At 37.0% G+C, this 27,210-nt stretch overlaps 1 protein-coding gene across 1 annotated transcript in view; it reads left to right on the forward strand.

Moving 5' to 3' along the window:
- Positions 1-7,763, forward strand: part of UBE2K (ubiquitin conjugating enzyme E2 K) — a 69,665-nt gene extending 61,902 nt beyond the window's left edge. Inside the window, exons 5-7 of the mRNA XM_052642072.1 lie at positions 3,699-3,798; positions 6,728-6,856; positions 7,498-7,763. Coding sequence (XP_052498032.1) covers positions 3,699-3,798; positions 6,728-6,856; positions 7,498-7,572 — 304 coding nt within the window. The 3' untranslated portion in view covers positions 7,573-7,763. The remainder of the gene's footprint in view (positions 1-3,698; positions 3,799-6,727; positions 6,857-7,497) is intronic.
- Positions 7,764-27,210: the final 19,447 nt, after the last annotated feature.

Below are 27,210 nucleotides of genomic sequence, written 5' to 3' on the forward strand. Positions count from 1 at the left end.
TTTAAATTTCTTTTTAAACCAATTAATTCTTAATGGTTTATGAATACCTCTCCAACATTTATTATGAAAGTTTTCAAGCATACAGGAAACTTAAGACTTTTCTCATCGAGATTGTTAAGAATTAAACCCAGTTACAACTCTAGATTTTCCTTCAGTTTTCAGAACAAACTGTCCCTTTGCATTCCCACCAACAGTGTACAGGATTCCAATTGCTCCACATCCTTGCCAACAAATGTTATTTTCTATTTTTTAATAAAGCCAGCCAAATGGGTATAAGGTAGTCTGTGAAGTTTATTTTTTTTGTTGTTAACAAGTTGTAGGAGTTCTTATATATACATATATATAATTCTTACATAGTTGTATATATAGTTCTTGTATATAATTCCCTTGTCAGATGTGTGATTTTGTAAATATTTTCTCCCCATTGTGTGAGTTGCCTTTCACTATTGATTATACTCACTGCATAGGAAGATTTATATTAAAACTTTTTTTTCTTTACATAGGAGTTCTTAATTTTGATACAGTTGTGGGCCGATTTTTCTATTTTTTACTCTGTTAACTGTGCTTCTGCCTGTCCTTTGATATGCTGGAAGTCATGGCATGCTGCACTGTCATGGAGCTTTCACCCTAGTTTCACCTTAGAAGAGTTTTATAAGAAGTTTTAGTCTTGGGAATTCCCTGGCAGTCCACTAGTCAGAACTCACTGTTTTTACTGCAGGCTGTGGGGTTTGATCCCCAGCCAGGCACAGTAGCCAAAAATAGTTTTAGGTTTAGGACTTTGATCCATTTTGAACTGATTTTTTTCTTTTTTTTTTCTGATTTTTCAAAAATTGAAGAATGGTTAACATGTTGTTAGTTTCACATGTGAAGTGATTCAGTTGTACATACATATTCTTTTTCTGATTCTTTTCCATTGTAGATCATTACAAGATACTGAGCATAGTTCTCTGTTTTTATATAGGATACAAGGCAAGGTAGGGGTTTTTAAAACACAACTTTTAAAAACTTTATTGAAGTTTAATTGACCTTAAATTACACACATTAAAAATATACAGTTTGATAAGTTTAGACACATATACATCCATGAAACTGTCACAAATCAAGATAGTGAACACAGTCAACATACTCCAGAGTTTTCTAGTGGGTTCCTTTGTAATTGCTTCTTCCAGACTTCCTGCTCCCCCATCTCCCAGCAACCAGTTATCTGCTATCACTACAGATTAATTTGCATTTTATGGAGTTTAATATAAATGACAGTTCCAACAGCATTTAGATAAAAAATTATTTGTAAAAAAAATAAAAAAATATTTGTATTATAATTTTTCTCTAATAGATAAAATATAGTCCTATGTTTGTGACACTGATTTTATTTCAGTTTAGAACAGCCTTTCTCAATTAGCTTTAAGTTGTATGCACTGGAGCAGTATTTCTCAGAAATTAACTTACATCAGAATCACTTGGAATATCTGTTAAACCACCCAAGAGGTTCTTATTCAGTAGATCTGGGATGAGGCTAAGAATTTTCATTTCTTACAAGTTCCCAGGTGATACTGACGCTACTGTTTGAAGAAACTGTATGAGACACAGTTCATCAAGAAATTTGTTGCTGATAATAAATTAACTTTCCTAAGCATGAGATGGTACTATTTAGATAACCATTCTTAGGGAAATTGAGACAATACTTAATTTTCTCTCTTCTCTTATTAAAATGGGGAACCCAGTTGAAAAAGACTGGTTTGGAATTATCTGTGTCAAACTTTATTTTTGGGGGCTCCAAAATCACTGCAGATGGTGATTGCAGCCATGAAATTAAAAGATGCTTACTCCAAAAAAAAAAGACGCTTACTCCTTGGAAGGAAAGTTATGACCAACCTAAATAGCATATTGAAAAGCAGAGACATTACTTTGCCAACAAAGTCCATCTAGTCAAGGCAGTGGTTTTTCCAGTAGTCATGTATGGATGTGAGAGTTGGACTATGAAGAAAGCTGAGCGCCAAAGAATTGATGCTTTTGAACTGTGGTGTTGGAGAAGACTCTTGAGAGTCCCTTGGACTGCAAGGAGATCCAACCAGTCCATCCTAAAGGAGATCAGTCCTGGGTGTTCTTTGGGAGGACTGATGTTGAAGCTGAAACTCCAATACTTAGGCCACCTCATGCAAAGAGTTGACTCATTGGAAAAGACCCTAATGCTGGGAAGGATTCAGGGCAGGAGGAGAAGGGGACGACAGAGGATGAGATGGCTGGATGGCATCACCGACTCGATGGACATGGATTTGGGTAGACTCTGGGAATTGGTGATGGACAGGGAGGCCTGGCGTGCTGCGATTCATGGGGTCTCAAAGAGTCGGACACGACTGAGCAATTGAACTGAACGTGTGAAAATGGACATGTTGTTTAATAATCTACATTTAAAATAGTTCACTATTATGTTATTTCACTGTTGTATTCATAAATATTTTTATAGTAACTGGTCGAATAATTTTTTAACAGAAATGCTCAGAATCCTTACTAGTTAGGTAGGCAGCATTTCCTAGATAAATATTTGCTTTATAAACATTTAGAAGCATGATTATTAAGCAAAATGCTTTCTTTTTTCAGAATGTTATGATTTATTTTCCTTCATTCTTCATTTAAAATTTTTTATTGTAGTTGCTAAGTTACTGGTGTACAGTATAGTGATTTTCAAGTTTTAAAGGTTGTATTCCATTTGTAGTTATAAAAGATTGGCTATGTTACTGTTGAGTGCTTAGTTGTGCCCAATGCTTTGCAACCCCATGGACTTTAGCCTGCCAGGCTCCTCTGTCCGTGGAATTTGTTGTACGATATATCCATGCAGCTTATTTTATACTTAATAATTTGTACTTCTTACATCCCTGGGCTTCCCTGGTGGCTCAGATGATCAAGTATTGTGCAGTGCAGGAGACCCAGGTTTAATCCTGGGGTCAGGAAGATACCCTGCAGAAGGGTATGACTACTAATTCCAGTATTCTTGCCTGGAGAATTCCATGGGCAGAGGAGCCTACTGGGCCATAGTTTATGGGGTCACAAAGAGTCAGACACAACTGAATAACTAACCCTATCACATCCCTACTCGTATATTGCCCCTCCCTTCTCCTCTCTCCCACTGCTAACCACTAGTGTTTACTTTTTTGTTATAGGCACTAGTTTGTTTTATTTTTTAGATTACACATTTAAATGTTATTATATTTTTTGTGTATGACATATCACTTAAGCATAATGCCCTCCAAGTAATTTTATACTTTCTTGAAAGTAAAGGATATTTGCTTGATGGTATCTTGTTTTTAGAGTTACACAGAAAGGAAGTTTCACATGTTACTTTGTCCCTTTAAGTTTATATCTAGAGAAATGGATAGAAAGTTAAGTCAGTAGATAAAGCTGACCAGAATATTGGCAACAGTAATGGGGGCAGGGGGGAAGCTAAGGCAATTTGAGTTATCTTAAGAAATGGAAAGATTTACTTGTTTTAAAATATATATATTTGTATATTATATATATATTGTTTTTAAAAATATATATGTATGGTAGGCAGATATATAATTATACATTTCTAAGACTTAATTATATGATTGAGATAAAAGTCTTTTTTAGCTCCAGTAGTTTCCATATTTATTCAGAAAACATCTGCTTTGTCATACAAACTGTTTTCAACTGGGGTATCTTCCGGTTTTGAATTTTAGGGCGGCAGCGATGACTCTGCGCACGGTATTGTTGTCATTACAAGCTCTGCTGGCAGCTGCAGAACCGGACGACCCACAAGATGCAGTGGTGGCGAATCAGGTAAGATGGTTCCTTTTGAAAGACTTCCTTACCTCGTGGTTTGCAATGTTAGGACATAAGCATATGTCTATTGAAACTAAATCTGGAAATGGTTTCCTTTCTTGCTGTGAGATTATTATATTACATATAATAGGGAAAACCTAATTTAGTGGTTTTTTTTAACATGGTAGTTTAATTGGGTGTATTAAATAAACCCAGTACAGTCAGTTGCTTTTTCCTAATATATTGTGCCGTTTTTAAGAATTACACAGTGAACACCCATTTATCTGCCTACTGTCTTGATTCTATGATTAACAGTTTACTTCATGTGTGTGTCCATTTGTCTTTTAATTCAGTGATGATCTTTCCCTGATGATACTGTTAATCAGCTCCAGCTGTGGCACTGAAGTGGCATGGTGAAAGTTATCTAGGACCTTGTAGTTGCCAAATGGAATAAATATTTTTCAGTTCTGATCTTTGATTTCCAAGGCAGAGGTTAGCAAATTACAACCAGACTGGTGTGTAAATAACGTTTTATTGGAACACCCCCATTTGTTTACAGCAGAAGGTGGCAGAATTGAATAATTATGACAGGGACCACATGGTCTGAAAGCCTGAATAATTCTAAGAAAGGTTGCCAGCTCCTACTCTAAACCATTAGGATTTATTGAGCCTTGTAGGGGTTTTTTTTTTAAACCCAGAAGTTTTTTTCATCTCTTGACTTCTCTTCCTATCTTTGTAGTTGTGGTTGTTCCCTCTTAGTTCCTACCATTACTCCCTCGCCCCCTTTTTTTTTGGCCATGTTGCCCGCCCTCTAAAATCTTAGCTCCCCAACCAGGAATGGAACCCTCGCCCCTGCAGTGGAAATGTGGAGTCCTAATCATTGAGCTGCCAGGGAATTCCCTCTCCTCCCTTTTAAATACACTTCCTCAGTTCTTACTACATCCTTTCTTTTACTTTCTATTTTATACTCTCACTTGGATGATCATATCCACGCTGATGTTGTCACCTGTATGTTGATAACAATAGTCAGGCTTGACCTTTCTCCTAAACCCAAAAACCTGTTAGGAACCAGAGAGCTCTGTATGAATATCCCATGGGTACCTTAGTACAACATTCCCATAACTGCAGGCAGACTCTTAAACCCTGTGAACCTGTCCATCCTTCTATAGACAACTTGTTTATATATCCAAGTCACAGATACGGAGTACTTCTCTGTGTCTCCTTTTCTCTCATATCTCAATATCTCTGTCATAATACTTCTCTAACTGCTTTAGTTCACATATTTAAAAATTCTCACTTGACTGCTCTGATGGAATTTCCTACCTCAGCCTCTTCTCTTTACCTTCTACACTGATAGCAGTTAGCTTTATAAAGTTCAAATCCTGTTTCATTTTACTATTAAAAACCTGTTAATACCTCTGCTGTCACCTGCTTGGTAAATCCAAATTATTTAGTTTGAAAAGTTCCTCCATGATTTGAACTATCTCCTAAATTCTTCAGTTCAGTTCAGTCGCTCAGTCATGTCCGACTCTTCGCGACCCCATGAACAGCAGCATGCCAGGCCTCCCTGTCCATCAGTAACTCCCGGAGTCCACCCAAACCCATGTCCATCGAGTCGATGATGCCATCCAACCATCTCATCCTCTGTTGTCCCCTTCTCCTGCCCTCAGTCTTTCCTAGGATCAGGGTCTTTTCCAAAGAGTCAGCTCTTTGCATCAGGTGACCAAAGTATTGGAGTTTCAGCTTTAGCATCATTCCTTCCAAAGAAATCCCAGGACTGATCTCCTTTAGGATGGACTGGTTGGATCTCCTTGCAGTCCAAGGGACTCTCAAGAGTCTTCTCCAACACCACAGTTCTAAATTCTTACTGTTGCTCAAACTCATGCTATTCGAGATGATCATTCCTACATGTCATTTCACCCAGTCTGTCATGCCTCCTGCCTAAGAAAACTTTTCCTCTTGCAAACTTCTTCCTTTCCTTTGAAAAACTGTTCACTCCTTATTTTATGTATATTCTTGTTAATATGTCCTACTCTTTGCCGTAGAGTGCTTAGAATTATGGTTTAACATGTTATATATGTCCTATTGATTTCAGTTTCGATACAAGCGTGGCTTGGGCCTCAGCTTTGATTTCCTGTTGAGTTCTGAGCCTCTTGAGATTGGACTCAGTTTTCTTTTGACTCTGTTGGGTCTTCTCACTTATTTCCTTGTTAATAATGGTAGAAACTAGATTTATTATTTTAATGTATAGAAATATGCAATGTGTATAAAACATCTTAAGAAATAGTAAAGTGAATTTAATATTTTAAATTTATAATTTGCTTTATTAAGTAATGGTATTCTCAGAATACTTGAGAATAAATTTACCTCTTCCAATGCATATGAAGAATCTTACATTTTAAAAAGTGCTCTGTCGTGAGTTCATAATCATCTTAAAACATGTGCTTAAGTTAGGACTGCACATGGGGTTTCCTTAAATCACTATAGTAATACAACTCTTAACAAAACAGCCAACTCTGTTTGTATTCTAGCCCAAGCTGTGATTAATACAAAAATTGGTCACATTTATTAGTTACTGTCCACTTAATTTTTGAAGCTAGTAATTCTGTTTATCTGTGTAATGTTTCCCGCTGCACGATGATTAGAGGCATCTCTAATAACTCCGTTTATTGTTAGTTTTCTACTACTTTGTCGAAATTGGAGATTAAAGTTGATAAATATTATATCTTTGTTTTTCTTTCATCAGTGCAACTTGTGAATTACAAGTTCACGTTAAACAGTCTTTTCTTCAGTGACATAGTTTGCTATGGAAAGTGAATCAGTCACATTTAAAAAATCTAATCTATATTTATTTAGAAAAATCAGGTTTTTAGGCAGTTAAGAGATGAGTTCCTGTTTTGAATACTATAACTGCATTGTCATATCAAACAATTTTTCCTCCATATAGTACAAACAAAATCCTGAAATGTTCAAACAGACAGCTCGACTTTGGGCACATGTGTATGCTGGAGCACCAGTTTCTAGTCCAGAGTACACCAAAAAAATAGAAAACCTATGTGCTATGGGCTTTGATAGGGTAAGTACATACAGGCATGTTGATTTTTATTTATTTGTTAAATTATTGTTGCAAATCCTTGGCTGACAAAAGTGGTTCAGTGGTACTCTAAATCTAATTTTGATAAGCAAACTTTGTTATTAAAACTAGTGATTTTTTTTTTTAACTTTGGCTGGTTCCAGTCATTGATTTTTTCTTTTAAAAAATAATTTTATTTGCTTATTTTTGGCTGTGCTGGGTCTCCACTGTTGCTTGGGCTTTTGCTCTAGTTATGGCTAACTGGGGCCTCTCCCTAGTTGTGGCATGCGGGCTGCTTATTGTGATGGCTTCTCTTGTTGCGGCACATGTCGTTGTGACTCCTGGGTTGTAGAGCGCAGGTTCAGTAATGGTGGCATGTGGGCTCAGTTGCTTCACTGCATGTGGGATCTTCCCCGACCAGGAATCAAACCTGTGTCTTCTGCATTGGCAGGCGGATTCTTTACTTCTGAGCCACCAAAGAAGCTCTAGCCATTGGTTTTAGAGTTTTTAATGCACTACAAGTGCAGGGTAACTTAAAAATGAAAAAACAAGGTGTGGTTTCTTTAATATAAAGACAGTGAGTGATACAGTATTTTAAAAATATTTCCTTGAGATTTTATTTTGTCCCCTTTTCTTTTCTACAGAATGCGGTAATAGTGGCCTTGTCTTCAAAATCATGGGATGTAGAGACTGCAACAGAATTGCTTCTGAGTAACTGAAACATAAAGAGAGATGCTGATATAGTCAAGCTTGCCCCTTCTTGGAGGAGCATCAACATCTGTTATTTTTAGGATTCTGCATAGATTTCTTTTAAACTGGCATTCTTGCCTAATGATGTTATCTAGGCACCATTGGAGACTGAAAAAAATCCCTGCTCTGTAAATAAAGCTAATTAAACGTCTGTGTAAATTTAAAAAGGGGAAATACTTTAATTTTTTTCTTACTTAATAGTGTAAAAATTCTTTTGAGCTAAGCTAAAAACCATGGAAAAAACATGCTACTTTAGTGTTTAGCAGTATACCAAGACTAGCAAGAGTTTGCTTCAGGATTTCGTTGAATAATTAAGATAATATTTTGAGTGTGTCAGGGCCATTCAAATTGTTGGTGTTGCATCACAGCTACCTTAACTGTTTTTAACATGGATCCTCTGTGCCTGTGAATTTACTTGCATGCTTGTACTTGACTTCTTAGGATGGGTAGCTGAAAAGACCACCATTTTAAGCATTTGAGAATTCTTCAATATGAGATTTATCCAGAAATGAAGATGGTGACCTAGTCAGAGCCTTTTTGTCCTTGTCAACAGACTGGGACAACATATCTGTTTTTCCCCTCTTTCCACACACAGCTAATATTCTAATACTAAATTTCTTTATATTTGGTGGGGAAATGTGCTGAAGGACAGTATCCCTTGCTCCATTTTAGGTCATCCATTTGGAATGTTTTGTCACAATTCTCCACTCTTAAAACTTTCCTATATAAATACTGTAAAAATGGAGCTGCCAATTTTGTTTCTTTTTTTTTTTTTTTTTGTAAAAACAGTAAATACTTGATGTTGCAGTATTCCCAGATTAAATGAAAAGAACCCAGCTTAATTTTTCAGTGAATTTAACGTCTTTTGATTTTTAAACTGATGGAATTTTTCTTTGAGAACTTGCAAGGATGAAATCAACTGTTTGCAGGTTTTTTAGCCTGATTTTGGCTTTATAGAGATTGCTTGCACTTCCCCCTATTAACACATGAAAGCTGTGTTGGTGTTTTACTGTACATACTTCAGATGCACATAGGAATAGAAGTGTGTTATAAATCTAGCTTTCTTTATGATGTTTCTGATAATATGAGAATTGAAAACTTTACCTTCTCTTGTACATAGTCAGACTTTCTATACGTATTAAAGTTACACTTCACTCCAAGTTTAAAGTTTGAAAATTATTAGTTTTGCAAGCTCTAACACTAATGTGAACATTTTATGAAGGGTGAAATGGATTTGTGTAGGCAGTTCTATACATAGAAACACAGTTCTTATTAAATATTCAGGACCAATGCAAAAATAACAAAAATGTAATGAAATCTGAATGAATTAAAGTAAGGCTGTATATGGAAAGTCATATTATAAAAGGTTTTTGCTTTCTTCAAGTGTTATTTATCCTAAATTATAATGGTTAAGTGTTTGGAAAATAGTTTTGAACAGTAAATTCAGCATAATTTCATTTGACTTCTCAATAATCTTAGAAGCAATAAAAAGAACCATTATTAAATATATTGTAATGTTAAGATGTGAAGGTTCTTCCAGAAACTTGTAAGGCTTTCCTAATCAGTAGTAAAACTCTTGTAGTTGATTTTATTGCATACTAAACACAAGTTGCTGTTTTTTCCCCTTTGTTTGCCTAAGTATAAATTTCTTTATACAATCACCTTCTTTAACTGTAATTTAGTTACTTTCTAAAGATGCCAAAGGAAACAAGATTTTCTTTATTTATTTTAAAATAGCTAAAACCATGTACTTTTCTTTATATTTTGAGGTAAGGTTGGAATTGTGTGAAAATGTGGACAGTTTTTGTTCCATTGTTGTTTAGAATTAATTTTTTTTTTGTTTAGTGGAGGGTGGCTTGGTAATGTTAGTAATATTTGCATTATTTTAAATATCAAACACCTCTACCCAGTTTACTATTTGCCTGTATTATCAGGGTATATTTAATTGTCCTGTGGTTTGACAAATGAGAGAGAGAACTCAGAAGTTACTAAGGATCAAGCATTGTATACTTTGCTCTTGGCGGCAGCTGTAACTTGCCTATGACTTTTATGCACATTAGCCCCTTAGGGTATACTCATCTAACTGCAGTTCAGCATCCCCAGTGCCCAGGAAATGGAAAACTACAATATTTGGTATGAGGGGTTCTCCATAATGGATCTTCATTTCAAAAATTTACCTCATTTACATTTAATGTGATTATCTGTTTTCTGGTACATTTCCCACTATCGCCTTCTTACGGGGTTTTTGTTTTTTTCCTATTTTCTCCTATTTTCTACAGGTAGATTTATTTCCCCAAACATAAAAATAAAGGCAGTTGCTTTTTTCTCTTGTCTTATGTATGTTTAGAAAAAGAACAGTAAAAGTGCAGGTCTAGGGAAAGTATACCCTGTTGGAAATTACTTTTATAATTCTCAGTGGTTTGTGATTTGTTAGTTGTAAAGGCTTCAAAAATTATAGTTAAATTTATGTGTAGTTTTATCCCATCTGGGCAGACAGTTTGCTGCAAGTCACTGATACTCAAATAGTCTTCTGTGATGATCAGGTCTATTTCCTGAGTGTGTGTCTGACTTTTAAAAGAACAAATAATTAGTTGTGTTAGTATTTCAGTACAGACTGAATGAATAAGTAGCAGTTTGTGATCCAGATAAGTATACGGTAAGGTATATAAATATTTGATGAACTTGGTACTAAATTAGATGCTCCATGCTGGCTCTCCCAAATGTTTGGAATTGTGGCTGTGATTTACATAAACACATAATGCATTCGAGTATATGTATGTGTGTTTATATTCTGACCATTTTGCTTTTGAGAAGCATTTTCTGTGAAATGAAAAGCTGGTTTTTTGTGTTTTTTGTGGGGGGGGGAAGTGTTTCACATTTGTGATTGCTGATAGTGCATAAAACTATGCAAAATAATTTTAAAGTATGAGAAAGAATTGGCAGATAAAGTACATATTGCTTATTTATGCAGTACAGAATGCAGCATGTTGTGTTACTGCTGCTTAACAAGTTTATCAGTGTGAAAAGCAATTCTTAGCTCTAAGTGTATGCCTGATTGGAGCTTTTAAAGCTCTGCAATAGGGGTATAATAATGTGTCCACAATCCTTGTTAGTAACACAGGAAACAGAAGCTTTGTTTTTTTTTGTTTTTGTTTTAGAGATACATTTGGGCATGGGACAGTTGGAGCCTTGTATACTTTCTTGTACATAGATGGAAACAGTGTTTGGATAGGAAAGAGGAAGCTGTTTACAGTTAACTATTTCATGGATTTTTACAAAATAATGTATGAATCACTTTTTTCTTGTACAAACCATTGACTTTGAAAATTTGCATTTCCATTCTTTTAGTACTAGTTAAAAATAAATGCTTAAATCAGCTGTTTACTATCACTGGGGGAGAAGTTAACTTGAAATATTTACTGATAAATAGCCTTTTCTAAAGTATGACTTTTCTGCCTTGTCTGCATACTATGTCACATGTTCTATTTGCACTGTTGCAGTATGGGTCAAAAATCTTGTGGCATAGGGCTAGGGAAATGTCAGTATCTCACTTGTCCCATTTGTTGTTACTGTTCTGTTGGACTGATCTACCCTCATAAACCTGTGATCATCACCTAAATGTTAAGTTGTGAATGTGTCACCTTTTGCTTGGTTATTCCAACCAGGCATTGAATATATATGTATATGTATATATTCAGTGCTGCTATATATAATCAGAGTGGCACAGTTTATCAGTTGGTCCTGGGGATGAATGGATTCAAAAATCATTTGCACTGTGCTGTTAAATGATCCTTGTGTGCTTGCTGTTAGCTACTTTTTACAGGCATCGTAATAAAAGCTAGACTGTTTCTTTGGGGGGAAAGAGACTTATTTAATGTAATTTAAAGACTTTTCCAATAGAAAATGGAATACTATTGAAAATAATATCTATTTTTTAGCTTTCAGCAATTGACGGTGCTTTGTTGTGGTGTCTGCTGGAAGTCTACTGCCATTATAGGGATACTCATTAACCTCACCGAGAAAGAATCCTGCTTGTTAGCTTCTCTAGATCTCTATTCTAAACAATCTTAGTGGTGATAAACTCTATAGGAGGATCTATTCTGAGCCGTTAACTTCCTGTAAGGGGATAATGGGTGGGTTACCAGAAAGACCATTGAAGCAGGGTGGGCCGGGGGTGGAGGGCTGGGTATTTGTCTTGAGAATTAAAAACTACGAAACACTTTTGTACACAACTGATTTTTTAAAAAATAAACACATTTTTAAAGATGTTGAATTTTTTTCCCCCTTTACTGGGAATTCTTAAAAATAAATGCATGCGTGTTTTCCCCTGAAAATGGTTTATATCTTCTTTCTGGGTACTCAGCAATGGACAGGCAATTAAGCCTCCACATTACTTTAAATAAGAAAAGGAACCAGGTGGATAGTTTTACTAGACAGCTTTATAGTAATGAGTGTATGTTGATAGTGCAGTAAATTATATTTGTCCTTTGAATTGGAGTTAATTTCAATTGATTAAAAGTGAATTGGAGTTAATTTAAATTGATTAATTTATTTGAAAATATAACATTATTTGGCTAGATTCTGATTCAGAAATTTAGAATAATCTAGAGGTAGTTGATACTGAAAGTAGTAATTTTAATTTTCATGTAAGCACAAAAATCTTTCTGAAACGGTTGCCTGTTACAGTGGAAAGGACTGAATTGTTTCAGAAGTGGGTTATTCTGTTTGTGGATTACTCCTGCCTCTATTGATACTCATCATTAGAAGAGGCTATATTGTTAGGATTTGTATTAATTATTTCAGATGACAAACGGATTGTTACTTTGTGTCTCTAGGACATTTATAACCAGCTTTCAGCAGGCCTATGAGTTACTATAGCCTGGAGATGGAATTGCTTCTCACTGGAGTAGCAGGATGAAGGGCTAAGAATTGTGCAAGCTATATCTTTATGTAGTCAAGGAAAACAAATGGAATTCAAGACCACTCATGATATTCCCTAGAACAGGATGGTCAAATCTAAAGGATGGTAAACACTTGGTATGTGCTTTGTTTCATTCATCAAAGAATTAACGTGAATTCTCTAAAATTTTCTGAGAGTATGTCCTGTAGTAATATACCGTCTACTCAGATATTTATGTTGTAAAGTTCATTTCCCATCATTTAATTTCAGTAAAAATACATTAAAGCACATTATAATTTTATCTATTACAGTAAGTTACTTTTTGATAGAATGTTGACCAAAGTCAAGAAGGCCAAGCTGTTTTAAAATCAGTTAACAATACTTGATGGTTGTAGATCCTTTTTTCAAGAACACAGATAAAACAGGGTAAACACTAAAAAACTGGGCAAAATTTCAGAAACCCAAGAATTTTTTACTTCTTGCTGAGTTAATATACTTAGTACTTTGTTTCTTCCTTACAGTATATAGAGAAAATACCTAATTTTTAAGGGCAACAGATAGTGCCTTTTGTTTTACATAGCTAATGTTCTGATTATTGTATTTAATCCTCAGCTCTCCATTTTTAATATGTGAACTATATATTCCTTTGCTATATACGTTCATTATTCGTATTATAGTGGTTAATACTGAGGAATAGGATTAATGACATACCACTGGTATCTCCTAGCCATATTCATAGGATTGCAGAATTTTAAGGAAAGGGAGATCTGTCAGTCTCCTTTTTAGAAATCGATCAATTAAAGTAAGTAGGATACCCAGTGAAAGTGAAAGTTGCTCAGTCATGTCCGACTCTGTGACCCCATGGACAGTCCATGGAATTCTCCAGGCCAGAATACCGGAGTGGGTAGCCTTTTCCTTTCCCAAAGGATCTTCCCAACCCAGGGATTGGACCCAGGTCTCCCACACTACAGGTGGATTCTTTACCAGCTGAGCCACAAGGGAAACCCAAGAATACTGGAGTGGGTAGCCTATCCTTTTTCCTGCGGATCTTCCCAACCCAGGTATCGAACCAGGGTCTCCTGCATTGCAAGCAGATTCTTTACCAACTGAGCTATCAGGGAACTTAGTCATAGGTTATTTTGGGGGGAAATCCCGTAATACTGTTATTTATGTTTGCCTACTAAACCTGGTCTTTGAGACCTGAAATGTTATTCTTGTTTTCCTTAAAAATAAGAAATGTGGAGGGATCATTTGCAAGCATGAATGAAAAGGAAAAAGAGTTCAGGTGAGAGGTCTTCGAGGAAAGTATATACAAACCAGTTCTCGTGGTGAGAATTGAATAGCATGTTTTGATGACCTAGGTTCAACTGTAGAGTATCCTTCTACTAAATTTGCTTCACATGCACAAAATACTTTTCTGATATTTGGAGGAATAGAATAAATACCATTGTTTTTGGTTTATGGGACCCATAGAAAATGATTATCTAAATAGCACAGTTTAATTGGCCCTAAAAGTCATTGTATTCCATTACAGATACTTTAGTTCTTAATTTCATAATGTCATATTTCTGTGTATGTGAGAAGAGGTAGTTTCTCTTGGTTTAACCTTAAGATGTCATGTATGACCTGGAGGTAAAATTAAAGGGCAAAGTTTTAATAAACATTCAGGAGAATCATCTGCTGAGGTGAGGGTTGATTTTCTCCATTAAAAATTTTTCTCAAATAAGAGGTATTTTTGAAAATTTGTAGTAGCAGAGAATCCTCCGTGTATAATGTATGATCCTTTTCCTACCTCTACTACTAGTCCATAGAGACAATAGCTTCTAAATTCCTCTGCTTAGTTTTTTTTTTTTAAGTTAATTACCTCCAGGTGACTAAACAATATGCTTACTCCTCTTTTAACTCAAGGTTTTATTTATAACAGTAAGTTAGTTACATTTCTGTAGCATCAGTTACAACTAGTATCTCTTAACTCTCTCTATCCCTAATCTTTATCTTCATTTAGTAATGGAATTTATATTGAGGGAGGGCTGTTGAATGCACAAAAGCATTGAGAAAGTAGTGTGATTTTAGGGGCAGGGAATGTACAGGTAAGGATTTACTCACTGAAACAAACTGCTTTGGAAATGAGGTAGAGGTAGGATTCAAAAGTAAACAAAGGAAAACTGATAGCTAGATTGGGGTATTAGTTACAAGATGAAGAGATGGGGAGAGTTGATGAAAGAAAGGCAAGATGTAGTAAAAGATCAAGGTTGTGAACCTCTGGAAGGGAGGCTAGGAAGGGAAAAGAATGCCTGTGTGGGAAGACATATGTAGGAAGTTTAGGCAAAGACCTTGGCCCTAAATGGTAATCTTTAATCTGTTCAAGTTACATTCTACCCCAGCCCTTTCAGCTCAATTCAGTAGAGTGATGATACTCTCTTCACTGGTTCTTTGAGTAAGGTTCTCTTCCCAAGGATACCTCCTTACACTGTTTATTCCTTTCTGTAGGTCTTTTAGAGGTTTTTTGACACTATCCCTTTTTATAAAATTATTCATACTTTTATTTCCTTTTCCTACTCCATTTCCTATTATATTTACAAAATACTGCTTCCTGAATAGTTTGCACCTTTTATTTATTCATTAACTCTATTTGGACCTGGCCTTCATCATAATACTTAATTTGGTCTGAAAATCCGATTGCTCTTCACTTCCAATTAGATACAAAAAAATGAGGCCTTGACTTGCCTGGAAATGATAAGAAATTTGTCTGACTAAGAACTTGGGTTTTCTATATACATATTTCTTATTTTAGACTCCGAAAAGTTTAAACCCTGCATCCTAGAATTAAGTATTTTGGGATATTCTCTCCTTGCTGTATGGTTTTACACAGGTTAATGCTCTATGATTGTCAGTGTTTGACTTTGAAACTGATAATCACAGTTTTTAAAAAATCCTTGGCAATCCAGTGATTAGGATGTGGTGCTTTCACTGTTGGGGCCTGAGTTCAGTCCTTGGTTGCAGAACTAAGATACTACAAGCCACATGGTGAAGCCAAAATTTAAAAAACTCTGTAATTATTTTAAATAGCTATAAATAAGTCATTGAGTTGGGCTGCCATGTTTTACATATTGGTTACCCTATTAGCTGTGCGGATAGTTTACCACTTTTATCTATTACAAATTATGCTGCCTGGACTTTGATTTAACATAATGGATACCACAAATGCTTTAGTACTAGCTGCCTCCTCAATAGAACTCCACTGAAATGACATATTTCTGAAGGTATAAATCTGTGGAGCCAGAGAATGGAAGCTGGACAGTGGACCAAGGAGTAGAAACTGATTTCAGTATAGTAGAGGAAGCGTAAACCTAATTAACTACAGAAGGAATGCTTATTTAGAAGCAAGTTGATTCGCTCCTTAAAATTCGAAACAACCTAGAAATGGGAGGGGGGAAAAATTGCTGCTGAATGTGGCGATCAGATTTTAAGCTGGAATAGGGGTGATTGAAAGCCTAATTCTATGCAGTTAGGTAGCTAGATAGTTTACCTTTTACTGTAGAATGAAAATTGGTGTTTTGTGAATTTGAAACAAGTCTTCAAACAGAGATAACCAGACATGAATTGAAAATGAAGATAAATTCTCTCTATTTGGATGGCATATTCATAGTTTCTAGAATAGTAACAGTTAGGTCTCAGGGGAAAAGAGGGAGGAACATTTTCTGTAAAAACTCAGTGGTCCTAGACAAAATACCTGGAAAGAGATCTGGACATTTGAAGATTTTCCAATGAGAAAGATGAGTCCCCACCAAGTGAATTTTAGAATATGAATAAACTAAAAACTCAGATTTTTGAAGATTGACCCAGCACTAATAAAAACCAAAACAATATAGAGATGAAAACCTGAAAATGAATGTTTTCAAAGATAGGAGATTGTATCTGTGAAGAAGCTATAGAATGCCTTAGAAAATAGATTTTGTAAAATACAGTACAAGTTAATATATTTAAAACAAGTTTAAGGATTATGAAAAAGAATAAAAATACAAAAAGATGGATCTTATAAAAAAAATCACTCCAGAAAGTCTAACATCTAACAAATTTCTTAAAGCAAAGTATCAAAGTAATTAAGGACACTTGACACTCTATATGCCACTTTGAGAGCACTTAGTAAAATGAATCCAATGAATGGAAAAAGATCCACGATACGGCATGTTTTGTTTCAGAACATAAGGTGAGATGAGAAAGTCCAAAAAAAGTGGGATTGGAATGTGGAAATTGGGTCCCTAAAATGAGTTGGGAATAAGAATGGCATCAAGTTTCTCATCAGTGAAAGGGGAAGCGATGCTTCTAAGTTCTGAGTGAAATTTATTTTTAACAATTCTATTTCAAGCTGAGTTGTCAAGTGTAGAATGCTTTCATATATTCAAGGTGTCAAGAACTTTTTGTCTTCCATTGCCCCTTTCTTGGTAAGTACCTGAATGATAGACTCCACCAAAACGGAGAAGTAAGCCTTGCAAAAGAAAGGCGAGGTACAACATCAGCTAATTATTTCTGGAATGAAGAAGAGAAGTCCAGCATGCCAGCTGTGTTGCAGCCTTGAACAGCCATTTTAGTACCGACAGAACTAGAACGATGAAATAATGGGGGGAAAGATTAATAAAATGAAATGGAGGAACTGATAGATGATCTGATGGTAGCTAATAAAATCACAGTCTTTCAGTGCCTCACTCTTAACCATATGCTAAAGCTAAGATAAAACGTTTGAGAAATGACAACGTAAAAGAAACTGGTGGAAACAATGTGAGGAACAGAAGAGTAGTTCAAAGGTCTAGTTAAGATGATCTTGAAGAATTCTTTGGATCCATATGATACAAGTTGCTGTGAAAAAAGAATCTTTAAGAAATAAGAGCTTTAAAAAAAAATGACCATTAAGTTAGAAAAAATTCTTTCAAATTTTTTTCTGTCCTGACAGGATTTAAGGGAGATCCAGAGTAATGCCTTGTAATACTTATAAGACCACCATGACCTGTCACACACTTTATCATCACAATCAACCTAAGGGACCCATCCCGAGAAGGAAGGTATAATCATAACTAAATATAAGACTCAAAGGTTATTTGACAGCACATAGATTTTAACCCTAAGAAACTTATTTCCTAATCTGACTCAGTCTTACTAATTGACCCTTCTCCACATCCTTCCACCATGCCTAATCCTTGGAATTGCCATAATGAAATTGAAGCTTTACTCCATGAGGCCATTTTCCCTGAGTCTTCTCAACTGGTGGTGGTGGTGGTGGTGGTGGTGGTGGTGATGGTGGTTTAGTTGCTACGTCATGTCTCACCCTTGTAACCTGAACTGTAGCCAGCCAGGCTCCTCTGTCCATGGGATTTCTCAGGCAAGAAGACTGGAGTGGGTTGCCATTTCTTTCTCCAGGGGTTCGTCCCAACGCAGAGATTGAGTCTCCTGCATTGCAGGCGGAGTCTTGACTGCTGAGCCACCGGGGAAGTTCCCCAGCCCCCACCAACCCCGATCGGTCCTGTACTTTTTTATGTTGACAATAATGTAATCTATGACTAAGGACAGTTTTACTTCATTTTCAACCTGTTAAATGTGATGTTGAGTATCGGTGGTAACAGAGGCCATCCTTGAATTGTTCCCAATTTTAGGGGGAAAGCCTTTAGCCTCTAACCATTATGTTAACTGTAGATTTTTACAAATGTTCTTTATTAATTTAGAAAAGTTTCCTTCTAACTTTAATGGATGTTGAATTTTGTCATATTCTACATTTATTGAGATGATCATGTGGCTTTTCTTAGTCTGTTTAAACAATGATTAATTTTCAAATATTGAACCAGCTTTGCATTTTTGAAATGAACCCCAGATGGTCATGATGTATTATTATTTTTATATGATGCTGAATTCAGTTTGCTAATATGTTGTTGAGAATTTTTCATCTATGATCATAAGGGATATTGGTTTGTATTTTTCTTATTATGTCTTTGGTTTTGTTATTAGTGGCCTCATAAAATGAAAATGTTACCTTTTTTCCATTTTCTTGAAGACGTGTAAATTTAGTATTTTTCCTTAAATATTTCTACTGTTTTTCTGTTTTCACTTTAATTAATTTTCCTTTAGTCTTTATTGTTCTTCCTGTTTGCTTTAGATTTAATGTGCTCTTTTAGGGTAGAAGTGTAAGCTCCTGTTTTAGAGCTTTCTATTTTTTTTTTATATAAGCAGTTAATACTTACATTACAAAAAAGTATAAAGTATTCCTTTAGGTGCATCTCACAAATTTCACTGTTGTTATTTTCGTTTTTTCCAGACTAAATTATTTTTTGAATTCTCTTGAGACTTCTGTTTGATTCAAGGGTTACTTAGATAGTAGGTGTTTAGGAGTTTTGCAGATATTTGTGCTGTTGATTCCTAGTTTAATTCTATTAGAATCTGATAACATTGTTTCAGATTTTCTATTATTAAGTTTATTAAGATTTGATCTATAGTGTGGAACATATGGTCTATTTTGGTGAGTGGTTACATGTGTACTTGAAAACAAGTGTAACTTGACATCATTGAGTAGAATATTCTGAATGTCAATTAATCAAGGTGGTTAATAGTGTTGCTCTGGTCATCAGTGTCCTTATTAATTTCCTGCCTACTTGTATTATCAATTACTGAGAGGAATGTTGATGTCTCCAACTATGTTCATGGACATAATATATTTTTCTTTTCATATCTATTATTTTTGCCTCATGTATTTTGAAGCTCACTTGTTTTAGGTGCATTCACATTTAGTGTTGTGGTATCTTGGGGAATTGACCTGTTATTTTCTAGTGTTCCTCTTTATCTCTGATAGTATTTGTAGTTTTGAAACTTCATATGAAGTTAATATGAACACTCAAGCTTTCTTCTGGATAATGTTTGCATGGTATATCTTTATCCCTTTACTTAAAAATATATTTTTTTATTTGGTTGTGCTGGGTCTTAGTTGTTGCATATAGGACCTTTGTTGTGGCGTGTGGGATCTAGTTCCCTGACCAGGGATCGAACTCAGAGCCCCTGCCCTGGGAGGGAAGAATCCTAGCCGCTGGACCCCCAGGGAAGTCCCTGTCCCTTTACTTTTAATATATTTATTTTTTTAAGTAGATTTCTTATCACTAGCATATATACAGTTTGATCTTTTAAATCCACTCTGACAGTCCCTTTTTAATTGATGTGTTTCGATCATTTACATCTAAAGTGATAATTTATGTAGTTGATTTAAAATCTTCAGTAACTGTTCTTTTGATCCTGCTGCAAGCATCTTCATTCCCCCATGAGGGATTGAATCCATGCCCTCAGCATTGGAAGCTTGAGTCAACCACTGGACCACCAGGGAAGTGCCTCCAGTAACTATTCTTGATTCCACATTCCATATTCCTGCAGGTGAACCTGATACACTGATAACAAGTTTGTTGAAATCTAAACAATCCAGTTTAGATTTCATGAACCATCCGTATAACCATCCCCTTATTGTTTGCTTGCATTATCTCATCTCTGACTAATCAGCTCCTACATATATCTGCATGGCTATTTTTACCTGGAGAAAGACACAGTTGTGCTGATTGTTCTCACAGTCAACTGATAACCACTTTTTTGAAGTGGGCCTTTAGCGCTTAGCTAGAATCTTGTATCTCTCTGATCATTTCAATCTTCCATTCTCTGAGGTGACTTTTGCACTACTTGGTCAATACTTGGCTCAAATTTCCAACAGCTTCTAATGGCTCATAACTAATCAACTAATTTTTGTATTATTGAGAGAGAGAAGCCAGGAGCATTACATCTTTTCATTATCAAATATATCTGCCTACCTGCCTCTGGATGAAGCACAAGCTGGAATCAAGATTGCCGGAAGAAATATCAATAACCTCAGATATGCAGATGACACCACCCTTATGGCAGAAGGTGAAGAACTAAAGAGGCTCTTGATGAAAGTGAAAGAGGAGAGTGAAAAAGTTGGCTTAAAGCTCAACATTCAGAAAACAAAGATCATGGCATCTGGTCCCATCACTTCATGGCAAATAGATGGGAGAAGCAATGGAAACACTGGCTGATTTTATGTTTGGGGGCTCCAGAATCACTGCAGATGGTGACTGCAGCCATGAAATTAAAAGATGCTTGCTCCTTGGAAGAAAAGTTATGAACAACCTAGACAGCATATTTAAAAAGCAGAGACATTACTTGACCAACAAAGGTCCGTCTAGTCAAGGCTATAGTTTTTCCAGTAGTCATGCATGGCTGTGAGAGTTGGACTATATAAAGAAAGCTGAATGCCAAAGAATTCATGCTTTGAACTGTGGTGTTGGAGAAGACTAGAGAGTCCGTTGAACTGCAAGGAGATCCACCCAGTCCATCCTAAAGGAAATCAGTCCTGAAGATTCATTGGAAGAACTGAGGCTGAAGCTGAAACTCCAATACTTTTGCCACCTGATGTGAAGAACTGACTCACTGGATAATACCCTGATGCTGGGAAAGATTGAGGGCAGGAGTAGAAGGGGACAACAGAGAATGAGATGGTTGGATGGCATCACTGAGGCCATGGACATGAGTTTGAGTAAACTCTGGGGGTTGGTGGACAGGGAGGCCTGGTGTGCTGCAGTTCATGGAGTCACAAAGAGTCAGACACAACTGAGTGACTGAACTGAACTGAAACTGCCTCTTGTGTTACAAACACACTCTGTCTTCCCTGTAGTCTATTTAAGGACTTTACTCACATCTTGCTCCTGAATTATTAATTTCTCTTTTTTCTTTTACTTCAGTTTACACACTTCCTCTTATATCTCTGTCTTAAAGAAAAAAAGGAAATCTTTGTAGGCTCCATACCCCATCCAGTCTAGGAATTGAACTCATGCATGCATCTCACCTCCTTGCTTTTAACCATTATGTAGGACATTTCAAACTTACGGTTAAGAAACAATCCTGGGAATTCCCTCGTGGTTCAGTGGGTAGGACTCCATGCTTCTACTGCAGGCGGACTTAGGTTATATGCCTGGTTGGGGAACTAAGGTGTAGCCAAAACAAGCAAGGAAACAAATGAAAAAAAAAAAACAGAGTCCTGTTCCCTCTCCATTACCTCCCAAATCTGCTGCTTCCTTTTTCTTTCTTTACGGGGTTTAATGGTAGATCATTAATTCAGTTGCTCAAGTAAAAACTTCCCAAATCATCCTTTTCTCCTTTTTTCCACCTAATGGCCCATGTTCATTAACAACTCTTACTAGCTCGACCTTTAAATATACTCTGGTTCTGATTTCCACTTATCGCTGCCTGCCACTTACCTAACCAAGCCAGTATCACATATAAAGTAGTGCTTAACCTGTTCACAATGGCTAAATTTAGAATAAAACCTGTGTTCCTTACCATGTCCGTAATGTGACTTTACCACCCCATCTGCTCCTGACTGTTCCTCCAAGGAAATAAATCACTTTCTTTCCCTTGCTCATCCTACAGTAGATTTACTAGCCTCTTGGTATTTATCAGACACACCAGGCTTCTTGCAACCTGTATAGCCTGTTCTCTCTGCTTGGAATTGTTTAGTCACTCAGTCGTGTCTGACTCTTTGGACTCTGCAACCTCATGGACTGCAGTACACCAGCTTCCCTATCCTTTACTGTCTCCCAGAGTTTGCTCAAATTCATGTCCTTTGAGTCAACGATGCTTGGAGTGCTTTCTCCCAGATCCTTACATGTCTTGCATAATTATTTCATTTACATTGCTGTTCAAATGTGAGGCCTTCCCTGGATCCTTCTACCTAAAACAGCTTTTACTTCCATTCATATCTCCTCCTGACTGCTTAATTTTTCTTATGGTACATTATGGCACTATTAACCTAGTTTTCAGTTTTGTCCAACCTAAGGGTTGGGATTATCTCACATATTACTTTATCTCCAGTTGCCAGAACATTGCCTGGGATGTAGAAGAATGTAGTAGGTTAGTCATCAGTAAATACTTGTTGAGTGAGTGAATGAATGAATAGAAAGGTAGTAGAGGATGTGTCAATGGAAAAAACAAAACCAAAATGGAGAAGATAGAAGCAAAAATATGAGAAACGGACCAAACCAGATGTTTCAACAACTGATCCCAGAAAGAGAATAAAGTCCACCAAGAGAATAGAGAAACGAGGGGTTCCATTACCAAAGAAATAGTACAAGAAAAATGTAGAGCTGAGGGACACAAATTTCCAGGTTGAAAGATACAGTAGCTTAGAGTAATCAATTAAGAAAACAAAACATATCTTTGTCAGACTTTGGAGCACAGAAGAAAGGATCCTAAAAGCTCCTTGAAAGAGAAGAGGATCAATAGCATCAGATTTCTTTAAAATTACACTATTTTCAAGGAGTTAGTGGAGGAGTTTTTAACCGCTGATAAAAACTTTTCATCTAGATTTTCATTTAGTTGTCAGTCATTTCTTCAGTTCAGTTGCTCAGTCATGTCCAACTCTTTGTGACCCCATGAATCGCAGCACGCCAGGCCTCCCTGTCCACCACCATCTCCTGGAGTTCACTCAGACTCACGTCCATCGAGTCCGTGATGCCATCCAGCCATCTCATCCTCTGTCTTCCCCTTCTCCTGCCCCCAATCCCTCCCAGCATCAGAGTCTTTTCCAGTGAGTCAACTCTTTGCATGAGGTGGCCAAAGTACTGGAGTTTCAGCTTTAGCATCATTCCTTCCAAAGAAATCCAGGGCTGATCTCCTTTAAAATGAACTGGTTGGATCTCCTTGCAGTCCAAGGGACTCTCAAGAGTCTTCTCCAACACCACAGTTCAAAAGCATCAATTCTTCGGTGCTCAGCCTTCTTCACGGTCCAACTCTCACATCCATACATGACCACAGGAAAAACCATAGCCTTGACTAGACGGACCTTAGTCGGCAAAGTAATGTCTCTGCTTTTGAATATACTATCTATGTTGGTCATAACTTTCCTTCCAAGGAATAAGCGTCTTTTAATTTCATGGCTGCAATCACCATCTGCAGTGATTTGTCATTTCTTAGGCTGGAATAAAACTGTTTTTGAAACAAAAACTTAGAATTTTACTTATATACACCATTTTTAGAAGTTGGTTGTAGGACTTCTCTGGTGATGCAGTGGTTAAGAATCTGCCTGCCAATTCAGAGGACACAGGTTTGATCCCTGGTCTGGAAAAATTCCATATGCTGCAGGGCAAATCAGCCCAGTGTGCTGCAGCTGCTGAGCCTGCACTCTAGCGCCCATGTTCCACAAGAGAAGCAACCCCAGAGAGAAGCCTGCAAACTGCTGAGCCCACACTCTATAGCCTGTGCTCCACAGCGCACGCTCCACAAGAGAAACTACTCTAGAGAGAAGCCGGCAAACCCACACAGCGTACTAGAATCCTCCACATGCGGCAACAAAGACCCAGCGTGCCCGAAAATAAATGAAATTTTGAAATGTATAATATATGTTTTAAAAAGAAAGTTACTTGTAGATAAGCTGTAGCAAATTGGAGTATATCATGAAATAAAGATACTTGAGATCAAAGAAGCTGAATCTAATCCAGAAGAGTAATACAGAAAAGACCCATGATGACAGCGCACACAAAAACCTATTGGAGCAGGACAAGGTTTTTGGAGGGAGGACTCTTAGAAGAAGACTTGATAAAATACTAAGATATGGAGACATTGCCTTATAACCACGTTTATTGTTTCCATGTGAGTGGGTCCCCATGGTGTATAGTTTCACATGGATGGAGCAACTGGAAAAGCACAGGAGAAAGATAAATGTAAACTCTAGTACAAAACCCACAGTAATAGGAATAGCTAACATTTTCTGGCTATATACTAAGTACTAGCAGTTGTTCTACATACTTTTACATGTATTAACTCATGTAATTTTATCACAACCCTGTAGGTCCTGTGCTCACTTTGCACATGAGGAAATGGCAGAGGGATAAAATAAATAGCTTGCTCAAAGTTAATATAACTAAGAACTGCCTTATTCAGAGTTTGAACTCCAATATGGCTGCAGAGCTGTGTTACTGTTAACTAATAATCCTTTCAAGAGGAGAAATATAGCAATTCAACTATACAGCTTGGTACTTCATGAACAACATTTGCAAGGCAATAAACACTGATAATCGATTTAACCAAATGCAATGATAAATCTGAGTTGTAAGACAAGGGGTGGTGCTTTTGTGTGTGCTTGGTTGCTAAGTCAAGTCCAACTTTTTGTGACCCTATGGACTGAAGCCTCCGAGGCTCCTCTGTACGTAGGATTTGCCAGGCAAGAATATTGGAGTGGGTTGCCATTTCCTCCTCCAAGGGATCTTCCTGACCCCAGGATTGAACCCATATCTCCTGTCTTGGTAGCCTGGTTCCTTACTACTAGCACCCTCTGGGAAGCCCCAAGTAAAATGTCAGATTTTCATCTCAGAGCAGATTGTAGATATATCCAGAATTTGTGAACTAAGAAACAGTATTCAAAGTACATTATTTTTAAAATATGGCCAGTGTGTGAAGAAATGGTTGAGAAAGCTTATCTATAAAAAGGAGGATCAGAGACTGAAAAGGCTGGGCAGAAGACTATTATTTTCACTGTAAGTCTTGTTTCTTTGACTATCATTTTTTTTTCTTTTTATAAAATGTTTATATTAAAAGAGCTTCCATTTTCACTGTATAGCAATGTTTCTCCAAGTACACATTGTACTTTCTGTCACTGTGCATTTAAAATGAATATTGCTTCTTTTGGATATGATTCACTTCCATTTCCACAAATTGAAATATTTTCTTCCAAGTCTGCCCCAAAATGCTACCACCCCAGATCTCTGAAAGGACTCCATAAATGTTCCAGTACTAGTCCACATTCTGCCTTATTTCCTTGTTAGTTGTTTCCCCAGTTGATTGTAAATTTTTTGTTGTTGTTGGTCTCACTGCATTGCCTGCGAGATCTTATTTCCCTTGTGTACGTTCAGTCACTCAGTCGCATTTGACTTTTCGAGACCCCATGGACCGTAGCCTGGCAGGCTCCTGTCTCTATGGGTTTTTCAGGCAAAAATACTGGAGTGGGTTGCCATTTCCCCTCCAGGGGATCTTCCTGACCCAAGGATCAAACCTGCATCTCCTGTGCCTCCTGCATTGCAGGTGAATTCTTTACTGCTGAGCCACTGGGGAAGCCCTACCAGGAATTGAACCTGGGGCCACAGCAGTGAAAGTGCTGAGTCATAACCACTGGACTGCCAGGGGAATTCCCTGTAAACTCCCACTTTTTTTTTAAGTTGTAAACTCCTTAGATACAATCTTGTTACTCTCATGACCTAAACTAGGTACTTAATAAATGTCAGATGAATTGAATTATGTGCGTACTGAAGAAAAGTATCAAAGAGGGCAGACGAACTGGGAACCAGAGGAACCAGAGATTAAATGGCCAACATCCACTGGATCATAGAAAAAGCAAGAGAGTTCCAGAGAAACATCTACTTCTGCTTTCTTTATTACACCAAAGCCTTTGACTGTGTAGATCACAACAAACTGGAAAATTCTTCAAGAGAATTTTGGGAATACTAGACTGCCTTCCCTGTCTCCTGAGAAATCTGTACACAGGTCAAGAAGCAACAGAACCAGACGTGGAACAACAGACTGGTTCCAAATTGGGAAAGGAGTATGTCAAGGCTGTATATTGTCATCCTGCTTATTTAACTTATATGCAGAGTACATCATGTGAAATGCTGGGCTGGGTGAAACACAAACTGGAATCAGGATTGCCGGGAGGAATATAAATAACTTCAGATTTGCAGATGACACCACCCTTATGGCAGAAAGTGAAGGAAGAACTAAAGAGCCTCTTGATGAAAGTGAAAGAGGAGAGTGAAAAAGTTGGCGTAAAATTCAACATTCAGAAAACAAAGATCATGGCATCTGATCCCGTCACTTCTGGGCAAATAGATGGGGAAACAATGAAAACAGTGAGAAACTTTATTTTTGGGGGCTCCAGAATCACTGCAGATGGTGACTGCAGCCATGAAATTAAAAGATGCTTGCTCCTTGGAAGAAAAGTTATGAACAACCTAGCCAGCATATTAAAAAGCAGAGACATTACTTTACTGACAAAGGTCCATTTAATCAAAGCTATGGTTTTTCCAGTAGTCATGTATGGGTGTGAGAGTTGGAATATAAAGAAAGCTGAGCACTGAAGAATTGATGCTTTTGAACTGTGGTGTTGGAGAAGACTCTTGAGAGTCCCTTGGAGTGCAAAGAGATCCAACCAGGACATCCTAAAGGAAATCAGTCCTGACGATTCATTGGAAGGACTGTTGCTGAAGCTGAAACACCAATACTTGGGCCACCTGATGCAAAACCTGACTCTTTGGAAAAGACCCTGATGCTGGGAAAGATTGAAGGCAGGAGGAGAACAGTGACAACAGAGGATGAGATGGTATCATTGACTCGGACATGAGTTTGAGCAAGCTCTGGGAGTTGGTGATGGACAGGGAATCCTGGTATGCTGCAGTCCATGGGGTCGCAAAGATTGGCCATGACTGAGCGACTGAACTGAATGGGACTAAGGAGGCATCACCAGCAACATTAATGGCATCAGAAAGATGGAACTGATCTGAGCTGGTTGTTTCATAGGGAAAATATTTTCTGCATTTTCTTAGTTGTTTTCTTCCAGTCTGATCAGTTTTGATCACAGGATTAACAGCTAGTCTAGAAGTTATAGTGGTGAGCTGAAACTTGAGAA

This window comes from Budorcas taxicolor, chromosome 6 (assembly GCF_023091745.1).
Source record: "Budorcas taxicolor isolate Tak-1 chromosome 6, Takin1.1, whole genome shotgun sequence".
NCBI classification, from domain to species: domain Eukaryota; kingdom Metazoa; phylum Chordata; class Mammalia; order Artiodactyla; family Bovidae; genus Budorcas; species Budorcas taxicolor.